General features: G+C 43.8%; 2 protein-coding genes across 3 annotated transcripts; one reads left to right on the forward strand and one right to left on the reverse strand.

The window, feature by feature from the left end:
• The first annotated feature begins 3,012 nt into the window (after positions 1-3,012).
• On the forward strand, positions 3,013-6,266 carry opn1sw1 (opsin 1 (cone pigments), short-wave-sensitive 1). Its single transcript, XM_076722020.1, has 5 exons — positions 3,013-3,352; positions 3,572-3,740; positions 4,586-4,751; positions 4,842-5,081; positions 5,986-6,266. The coding sequence occupies exons 1-5, from the start codon at positions 3,013-3,015 to the stop codon at positions 6,085-6,087; spliced, it is 1,017 nt and encodes a 338-aa protein (XP_076578135.1). The 3' UTR covers positions 6,088-6,266.
• A 110-nt stretch (positions 6,267-6,376) lies between these two features.
• On the reverse strand, positions 6,377-9,789 carry calua (calumenin a). Of its 2 annotated transcripts, none has more exons than XM_076722022.1 (7): positions 9,638-9,789; positions 8,662-8,880; positions 8,050-8,243; positions 7,756-7,922; positions 7,618-7,678; positions 7,089-7,285; positions 6,377-6,997 (listed from the first exon to the last, which is right to left on the reverse strand). In XM_076722022.1, the coding sequence occupies exons 2-7, from the start codon at positions 8,877-8,879 to the stop codon at positions 6,893-6,895; spliced, it is 942 nt and encodes a 313-aa protein (XP_076578137.1). In that variant the 5' UTR covers position 8,880; positions 9,638-9,789; the 3' UTR covers positions 6,377-6,892. The 2 variants fall into 2 exon arrangements, with proteins under 2 accessions (XP_076578137.1, XP_076578138.1); XM_076722023.1 differs by having other exon boundaries at positions 8,662-8,922; positions 9,638-9,765.
• Between the last annotated feature and the right edge of the window lie 375 nt (positions 9,790-10,164).

Raw genomic sequence — 10,164 nt, forward strand, 5'->3', positions numbered from 1 at the left:
CATCTTTAAATTGTATCTGACCGAGTTTATGGACAAAGACACATCAGTCTGTGGAAGAATATCCAGAACACCATTCAAAGAAAAATGAAGTTTATCTCTGTTTATGGACAAATTTACACATAACTTCACTAGAAATGTCCTAAATTTAATCTGACCATGTTTATGGACAAATATGGGAACAGTTAACAAGACTGAAGATCTACATTTAATTTGTATAAACAATAATAGAAACTACAAAAAACTGACTGCATCTCAGTTTAACCATTAGTATGACCTGTGAAATGCACTCTTCTGTGCATTTCAGCAGATTAAAAGTAGATTTTTTTTATTGATACACCTGGCAATCAGTGTCATGACAGTTTGTAATGATGACAATATTAAAATAAAATCTTGTCGTATTTTATATGAAAATCAACCAAGAGACAAAGTTTAAATGAAAAGCCGTTTCTTGTCTGTACAGTTTTTATGTTCTCTTGTGGTTTATTTCACGTCGGTAAACAGACAGACGTCCTCTGGCTCTGCCTCTGATCTGACAGGTGCATGCTGGTCCTGTACCTGTAAACCTTCAGGTGTCTGTAGCTCTGCCTGAAACAACACAACAAGCACAAAAAAAGAAAACAAAGGAAAATACTAAATCTAAAGAGTTGCACGGTGTCATATAAGAATATAAAAACTGACATTTAACCTCAAAGACAAGAGAATTTGAAGACCCGTTGCAATCAGCAGTCATATAAGTGACTACTATAGTTTATGCTCAGTGTGGTGAGTTCAGGTCAGCTGTGTTTCAGGCCGCAGTGAATCACCTCCAAACTGAGGTCGTATCATACCCATGCTCCATCACGCTCACAGCCTGGTTATGATACAGCCCCAGCTCTGAAGATAAATTCATGGGGATCACTTATTATTGCTTTTATATCAAAACTTCATGCAGCTGCTTTAAAACGGCGTCACTGCCTTGTCATTGATCACACTGACAACATTTCCACCAAACAATGAAGTAAAGCTCGTCTGAAGATTTAACATCAGTAGAAATATTCAATATTCATACAACAGAAATATGAACAAAGTTAAATTAACACAATATCTGGAAATTAGTTAAGAAACACACCTTTGTATTTGTTGATTTGACTCTTTCCTCTGGATTCTGTCCTCTGAAGATCAGGAGCCAATGAAACAATGAAGCGATGGACGAGTGGAGGGTTTTTAAGAAAGAGGCAGAGATTTACGTCTTTATCTTCATCCTCAGATTAACCCTTCCTCATTTCAGACCAGTTCAGACCAGTTTAGTGGGAGTTGTGAGAGTCTTTTTGTCTCTAATCTGATTTTGTCACGATGTTTTGAGGATTTGGAGGATTGAGGAGGACGGCTTGCTCAGGTAAATCTCAAACATCCGGATTAGAAGTCACACAGATTGAAAAATAAAAGGTTTTCTATCTGCAGACCACATGCTGCTCTCAAAGCAAATTTTCTGTCTAAATTTAAAGTTTGAAAGTCTGTGAGGACGAGCTCGCAGCAATGAAAAGGGCTCAAGAGTCATCACAGCTCCAAACATGCTGAGGTGGATGAGCTGCTTTTCAAAGTTAAAATAAAGTTAAATTAAGTTAAAGTCATATACAGTATGTCATCAAAAGGTTTTAGCTTTATATAACTTCACAGTCTGTGCTCTCTGAGTCTAAGGACGGAGGATGTGGGATTTGGTCTGGATTCAGATTAAAAAGCACTCAAACTGGGATATTGAGCTACTTAAATAAAACGACTTGACATGTTCGAACTGGATTAACTGTTAATTTCTAAGTTGATCAGAGTTGATTTCTGGTCCTTAAAACATGCATATTAACACTGATTTACTAATCTGTCCCTCTGTGGGTCCGTGTTAAGGTTAATATGTGTAATTAAAGAATAAATGGCTGATTATCTTTTAATGAACCACTTCATTAAATGTTTCCAAACCTTTCATTCAGTTGTTTAAAGGTTAAACTGTTTAACACCTGAACGACTGGCAGGTTAGTCATGAGTTTGTTAAAAGGTTAATGGTTTAATAGTTTAACTCTGCAGTGATTATGAATGGTTTAACTCTAATCTGAGGATTGTTTTCGTCGGAGGTATTCACTGACTGCGTGACTCGTTCAACCAGAAGTTCAGTCAACTAAAAAACATTTGTTATTGAGTGTTTTTCAAACTGTGTTCACAAAAGAACTTCTTCATTAACCTAACGTCAAGATTAAAGTACACTTTATTTCCACAGTGTAAGAAAGAAAAAAGCAAACGTTCCTTCATTGATTGAGCTGCTTCTCTGATCAAATGATTGAACGTTGAAGGCACAGTGAAGTGTTCGTGACACTCGTCCTTCAAACACTGAGCGCTGTGTCCATCTCTGCTGTCCAACCTGAATGATGATGCATGTGATGAAGAACAAAAGGACAATTAACCAAACTAACTTTAAATAAAAGTATTTGTCTTGCATGGTGGTTTTCTCATTGACGCACATTCATTTCATACACCAACCATTTTATTCATTTCTAATGTTATTGTATTGATTTCATTCACAGTTTCATGATGTTTGTTCGTGTGTGTTTGTCTTCTGATACTGTAATACTGTAATAGTGTTTCATTGAGTTGAATTGTTTTAGTCTTAGTTTTACTTTTTTCACTTTCCCAGTTTCAGTCAACACGGTCTGATGTTTTTCTACCTACTGGACCAAATTACGACATTTATTTTCTTAAAAATCCATCTCTAAAACCTGTGACCTCCTTCTTTATATCTAAAGAACATGAATGTCGTACACGCTCTGGTTGATATGAGCCTGTCGTCGCTGTGAACTGTGTAAGCAGATTAAGGTGTCGTGTAGAAAACATCTTCAGACAGAAGGTAAATGTGACCATCTTAATCCCAAAATGTGACTTTAGAAAAACCAAAGCAGCTCTTCAGAGTAAATCTTCAGTGTAAGTGGTTTATGAGTTGTATATAAAGAGGCTGGGGTCATCAGCTGTGGTGAACAGCTCAGGGTCACGATGGGGAAACATTTCCACCTGTACGAGAACATTTCTAAAGTCAGTCCCTTCGAGGGGCCTCAGTACTACCTGGCCCCTCAGTGGGCCTTTCACCTGCAGACTGCCTTCATGGGCTTGGTCTTTTTAGTGGGAACACCTTTAAACTTTACTGTTCTCCTGGTGACGCTCAAGTACAAGAAGCTGCGCGTCCCGCTCAACTACATCCTGGTCAACATCTCCTTCGCAGGATTCATCTTCGTCGTCTTCTCCGTCAGTCAGGTGTTTGTCTCCACCTTGAAGGGTTACTTCTTCCTGGGTCACACCATGTGTGCCTTGGAGTCTGCCATGGGATCTATTGCAGGTATCAGCTGTTTTATCTCATCTTAGCAGGTGTTAGAGACAACAGATGAGGTTACCACAGACCTGCAGCAGGTACACAAAATCAGCTGGGTTTTATCTTTGATCTCAGCAGCGCAGAAAATGAAGCAAGCTCATTTTATGATCTGCAGATGATCTTCAGTAAAACTGCTGACTTTGACGTTTCTTATTGTCATGTGTTAATCCCTCGTGTCGTCTGCAGGACTTGTGACATCCTGGTCTTTGGCTGTGCTGTCTTTTGAGAGATACCTGGTCATCTGTAAACCCTTTGGAGCCTTTAAGTTCGGCAGTAACCACGCTCTGGCTGCCGTTGCCTTCACCTGGTTCATGGGGATCGGCTGTGCCATCCCACCTTTCTTTGGCTGGAGCAGGTAGGTAATGTAGGCAAAATCTAAAAGTACCAAATGTAGCAACCACGCAATCTATCGAAATAAAGCACAGTGTTTTTGTATTTTAAATACAAGAAATAAAAATACAACAGGGAGCAGGAAATCATTTGACGAGCCTCCAGTCTAGATACATGTAGGTCTCTTTGATTTGATTTGAAAATCCAATTTAAAAAAGAAATATTACCCAAAGAATGAGCAAATGAGCATCCAGTATCTGCTGCCAATGGTCCGGGAGTCAGAGACGTGTTTCCACAGCTCCACCTGCAGGTGGAGTCAGGTGAACTGAGCTGGGAGAGCCAGCGGAGGCAGGACGGTGGTCCTACAGGCAGAGCTGAAGTCCACAAACAAGATCCTGGCCCAGCAAAAAACAGTTTTGGTCTCGACAGCTCTTGAAAAGTGTACAGGGATTTTAATCTAACTCACTCATTTAAATTGCATTGACTCATTTGATTGAGTGACAGCTGCCGGGCTCCTTTGGCCCGCCTCAGCTCACCTCATGTTTGGCAGAGTCAGGATGGAGCTGCTGTCTCTGAGCTTCACCACAGCTCTTCAGAGACTGCGTCCATGTTTTATACAGTCAGTGATAATTCCCACAGAACTCACAGGGTAACTTTCTGGAAGCTTCCTCACCTGACAGACGCTTCGACACAGGAGCCAAGCAGTGTGTTAAAGATAAGACCGCTGAAGGTGAAAGTGTTCAAACGGATGATTCAAACTCGATGAATGCGTCTCATGTCATAGTGGGTGATGCACAGTGTTTTTAATCCTGCCCACGGCCGCGTGCAGGAGCTCATCGGACTGAGTTAATGTGCGGTGTTCGTTTTCAGGTACATCCCTGAGGGTCTGGGCTGCTCCTGTGGGCCTGACTGGTACACTCACAATGAGGAATTTAACTGCAGCAGCTACACGAATTTCCTGATGGTGACCTGCTTCATCGCTCCGCTCAGCATCATCATCTTCTCCTACTCTCAGCTGCTGGGCGCTCTGAGAGCCGTGAGTCTGAAACCTGGCGTCCTGGTTTGAGGTCCCGGCTCGAGGTCAGCGCTCAAAGTCCTCTGACTCGTTCCTGTGTTTTGCGTTCAGGTAGCAGCCCAGCAGACGGAGTCGGCCTCCACCCAGAAGGCGGAGAAGGAAGTATCGAGGATGATCATTGTCATGGTGGGATCCTTCATCACCTGCTACGGTCCGTATGCTCTCGCAGCTCTTTACTTCGCCTACTCATCAGACGAAAACAAAGATTACCGACTCGTCACCATCCCAGCGTTTTTCTCCAAGAGCTCGTGTGTCTACAACCCACTCATCTATGCTTTCATGAACAAACAGGTGAGCAGAAAACCCACAGGTGAGCAGGGCTAACCCTTACCTTAACAGGTGACAACAGACAGGTGAGCAGAGTTGACTGTAAAACTAACAGGTGAACAGAAGAAACAGAGAAACACTGAAGTCTTCAAGAGATGAGGAATGCAGGGTTAGCGGAGGATGAGGAGGGTGTGGAGGCGATGCTGGTGTCACACGTGGGTGTCTGTTATCAGCGTCTCAGCTTCTCTCAAACCCAGACAGTGAAGAGTTGAAGCAAATCAGCCCTGGAGTCAACGGTTAGCTGTGCTAATGCTAATGTTAGGTGAGCAGGAGCAGAGGGCAGTTCAGAGTGTAAGATGATTGGATCTACAGTCAGTGCTTTGTGTCTGTGTGCGCTCAGCAACTGACACATCAACTAAAGATGAACTTGTTTCCTTTAGAATAATGTTTGTGCCTTGAAGAAAATGAGCGTAGTCATCCATCTGTTGTGGCCTGTGGAGGTCTTCTTCTTTCTCGTGCTGCTCCACCTTAAAACACCTGGATGCAGTCAGTCTTTGTGCTTCGTGTCTCATGTCCTCATCACTGTGTGCTATACGAACAGCAGCCAGAAGGAAAGTGTCTTCACTTTGATTTCCAAAGTCCTCCACAGAGGCCTCAGGATGTCTCTCTCACACCTGAAAGCTCTGCTCACCAGCAGATCTGCAGTCTGTTTCAGTCTCATTACCCCTCAGCTAAACGCTGATCATGACCAGACTGCCTCGGACTGCGTGTAGTGCCATGAATCACAGAGCACACCTGAATGAAACTTGTAATTTTGAACATGTTTAGTGATGTGTGGTTGTTTCTGAGGCTGTTTGTGCGTTTTCTCCTGCGGTTCCTGGTCAAACAGGTCATAATAAGCCCTGATTATTGCTGTCTGTCTCTTCAGTTTAACGCCTGCATCATGGAGACGGTCTTTGGAAAGAAAATGGATGAATCATCGGAGGTTTCTTCAAAGACAGAGACGTCTTCAGTGTCCACAGCTTCTTAACGTCTGGCCGCAGACGGACGCTGAATCGACTTTCTAAATGGACTTTTACAGGCCAGAGTTTGAGAACATGTTCTCTGCAGACTCAGAGGAAACGTGTGAACGACGCTGATGATTTATGAAAAACATGTAAATACAAAAACCTTGATATTCGTTTGACTGTAGAACATGTTTAGATTAAAGGCAACAAAAACAATCTAATAAAAAATTATAGTTTGTTTCTGTGTAATAATGAGGCTCTATGAGGCCAACAGTGTCGTCTTAAAGGTTCAGTTCACCCAAAACCAACAAACCCAGTGTTTTCTATCTTTATTGACAGAATATGAAAAGTCAAAGTCCAGCATGGAGTCCACACGAATGACGGACGTCCGTCTTCATGTTCCACACAAACTGGTGTCGATTATTTCCACAGTGATAGAAAAAGTAAGAATTATTTCAACAGCGCTCATCTCCAGCTCCTTCGACTTTGTTCCATCATTAAATCCACGTTCTGAGTTCAGAAATCACTCGATGACATCACAAACAGAAACGACAAACAGAAAGTTTTCAGATAAAAACTACGAGGCACAAAGAGGGGAGAGGTCAGAACCATGAAAACACCTCAATCCATGTTTTGTCTCATCAGCCAGAGAGAGGAGGAAGAACAAACTGAACAGGTGGAAAAGAAAGAAAAAACCTGATTCAAAGGTGTTTTCACTGATCATCGTCTGCACATAATCAAGTCAAAAACTTTTCTGTGGGTTGACCAAATAAATAATTTTTCAAAAACGAGTCAAATCATGTTTTTATCTAGAAATCTACAAGCTCTCTAAAATTCATCATGTCGTAGTAAAGCTTCACCGAAGTCTGTCACCTGACTTCCGACGAACATGTCGTATTTGTCGAGGATTTCCTTTTTGGTGAGTTTTCCATCCTGAACAAGACAGAAAAAAACCAGGTGTTACACAGGTGAGCAGGCACAGACTCAGCAGGTCGAGGTCAAACAGCGATGTTAAGGTAAACACCTGGTTGGCGTCGGACTCGTGCAGAAGATGTTTGGCTTCGGCCTCGGCGTGGTCGTAATCTGACGGAAGGATCCAGTCCAGAGTTTCCTCTTTGTCCATCTTTCCGTCCTTGTTTTTGTCTCTGAACTCAGAAAACTGCTGACGCTCAGTGGACACCCACTCCGGCTCTTCAGCGTCCTCTGAGGTGTACATGTCACCTACAGAGCAGACGAAGATCGAATATTCACACTGCGAGATCTTTCTAAACACACCTGCACTTAATAATACTTACCAACAGGAAGAGCAAGTACTCAGATTACATTACATGTTCTATGTACACACTTCTGTGACCTCCTCCTCCTCCTCCTCCTCCTCCTCCTCACAGACTCTCCATAGCCAGACTCCTAACTCCTACCTGCTCCTGACTCTTCTCCCTGTCTCTCCGAGCACACGTGTAACATCTGTCTGTACCTCCAAACTCACCTTTTTAAACCTGATTTCACATAAAGAGGACAGTAGTACCTGAGTACACGTGTGCAGTACTTCTTACCGATGTACTCCTGCAGGTCGATGAAGCCGTCCCCGTTCTTGTCGATGTCTTCTATTGTTTCCTGTGACAGCGAGCAAAGACGTGACATCAGTGACCTCACGTGACGTGGATGACATCATGTGGTGACATCACACTCACCTGCACCACGATGTCCTTCATGTGCTCGTGATCTTCAGGATGAAGAAAAGCTGTGAACTCTTCTTTGTCTGCGATCAGGTCTCCATTTCTGTCTGCCACTCTGAACCGTCTCTCGTCCCTCGACATCATGTGACTGTAGTTAAACCCTGAGTCCATCTGCGGACTCTCTGGAAAAGACAATAAATCGGGTTATCGATCAGAGAATCACTGTAATCAGAGCGTCTCCTGTTGGACGTGGACGTTAAGAGGAGACCGTTGGCGGTGTCTCGTTACAGACTGTGCTTCCTGCGTTACCCAGGTAGCTCCCGTACGTGACGTTCCTGTACTCCTCCCAGCTGATCACGCCGTCGCCGTTGACGTCGAAGTCCTTCCACTGATGCTCCACGCTGTTGTAAATGTGCTTCTTCTGAGCGTCTTTGATCCAAACCTTGAGCTCGTCCTCAGAGACAAAACCGTCTTTGTTGCTGTCGATTCTGTCCACGATGATGCTGCAGAGACACAGAGACACGGCTGGTTTGTTCATGACTGAGCAGCTCAGAGGGACAGTGATGAGTGAAAAGGGGGTTTCAGTGAACTCGTTAATGTTTCAGCAGGCAGGAGGGTCAGAGCTCAACAAACAAACCAACCGAATCATTTCAACAAACCTAAATAAACCTGACGTTCTGTGTAAACTAACAAAAAAAAAAAAAAGACAGCCGCTTGTTGAACTAGTTGCGGATGTTTCCACTGGAACCAGGAAATAAAACCTCCGGCTTGTCACACCTGAACGCGTTTACAGAGAGACACACCTGCAGCACAGGTGCACAGCTGCTACACACGATGACGCAGGTGGAGTTAGGAGACGTTTGCACTGACGCTGCGACGGTTCTTTACGAGGATCGTTCCACCTCTTTGCTCTGAACTCACCCGAGCCTCCGCTTGCTCTCCTCTGGTGGGAGGTGATCGAAGGTTTTGGCCTCATCTTGACCCAGAAAAGCTTCGTGGTCGTACTCGTAATTTTTGTTGTCGTCGTGTTCGAGGTGGCTGAGGGGTTCTTCATCATGAACTCGACTCTTCTTCTCCGTCGGTTTACTGCTGCCGTAGACGACGCAGAGGACGAAACACATCAGCAGAGGACGGATCATCCTGACGGAGACACAGAGACACGTTAACGTCCACGGGTCTGATCTGCACCGGAGACAGAGACGGATGGACTCATTACTCTGAAGGATTCCTGCTTTTAAAGCTGCTCTGTGTTTAACGTGACACTGAACTGAACACAAACACAGACCGAAGCCCCTCATTCACCATTAAACACTGCTGGAAAGTAACTAAGTACTTTTACCCAAGTACTGCACAGATTCCAGGTGTTTGTAGGTCAGTATCTGACTACTTTCCTCAGTGTTTACATGTCCTGCAGCTGCTGTTTGTCTTCACAATGAAATAAAAGATCATCAAAGATTGAAATACTCAGTGGTACACAAAGTATTTAAACTCAGCTCCAACTTTACAGTAGAGTTTACATATTAATACACCACATGTACACATATTAATACTTGCATTTTTACTTCTGCCAGCTTTTCATTGCAGGACTTTTAGCTGTAACTGAGTATTTTTTACAGTATAAGTACTCCAGCTGAGGACACTGATGTGAGTACTCTGAGTACTGCTGGCTGTACTGCTGTGTTTGAACGAGGACTTTAATATCTGCTCGTTTTCTTTTTGCCAAGTGTCACATTAATTTGAGTAAATGTGACGTAATTCTGACCAACTCGCTAAAAACATCATCATCATCTTCATCATCATCCTCATGAGCTCTGACTGAGGTCTGCAGGAGGGAAAGATAAAGCACGTTCATAATTGGTTCTGTATCCCGCCACAGATGGCGAATCTTCAGTCTTACCTGCCCTTATGTAGCTCGTGCACCTGGACGCTTCACCTGGTCTCGCGCTCGTCTGTCCTCCGATCAGCGCCTCTCCTCTCTGCCGACCATCACGCACTCTAGACCCGCATCACAGTTCCCGTCCTGCCGTAGCCAATCTGCTCACAACCGGAACACTTCTCCTGATCCGATTGGTCCACTTCAGCAAGGACGCGTGTCCTCTTAATGACGTCAGAGGACTGCGTCGTCATGCTCGCTTCTCATTGGCTGACGATTAGGCGTGAACCAATGGCAGCGGCAGGATAGAGTCAGCGAGGAGAAAAGTCCCAGCTTCGTCCTGCCACGTCCTCAAATCAGAAAAAACATGTCGAGGTGTTTGAAAAGCAGAAAGTTTGATTCTGAGAAGAAGCTGAAAGATAAAACTCGACAACATTCATTGATCTGAAGCTTCTCATGTGGGACTGAAAGGAGGAATCTCATAAAGGGTTTGTAATCCTCAGCCCTGTCACACAGAGGATGAGGAGCAGATGACAACAGGACAACAAAGA

The sequence above is a fragment of the Chaetodon auriga genome, chromosome 22, assembly GCF_051107435.1.
Source record: "Chaetodon auriga isolate fChaAug3 chromosome 22, fChaAug3.hap1, whole genome shotgun sequence".
Lineage (NCBI taxonomy): Eukaryota > Metazoa > Chordata > Actinopteri > Chaetodontiformes > Chaetodontidae > Chaetodon > Chaetodon auriga.

Coding starts and splice junctions, on each gene's coding strand:
- opn1sw1 (XM_076722020.1), top strand. CDS start 3,013: ATGGGGAAACATTTCCACCTGTACGAGAACATTTCTAAAGTCAGTCCC. Junction 3,353..3,571: donor TGCCATGGGATCTATTGCAG/GTATCAGCTGTT, acceptor TGTCGTCTGCAG/GACTTGTGACATCCTGGTCT. Junction 4,752..4,841: donor TGCTGGGCGCTCTGAGAGCC/GTGAGTCTGAAA, acceptor TTTTGCGTTCAG/GTAGCAGCCCAGCAGACGGA.
- calua (XM_076722022.1), bottom strand. CDS start 8,879: ATGATCCGTCCTCTGCTGATGTGTTTCGTCCTCTGCGTCGTCTACGGC. Junction 7,923..8,049: donor CACGTACGGGAGCTACCTGG/GTAACGCAGGAA, acceptor TGTCTTTTCCAG/AGAGTCCGCAGATGGACTCA. Junction 7,286..7,617: donor CGACCTGCAGGAGTACATCG/GTAAGAAGTACT, acceptor TCTGCTCTGTAG/GTGACATGTACACCTCAGAG.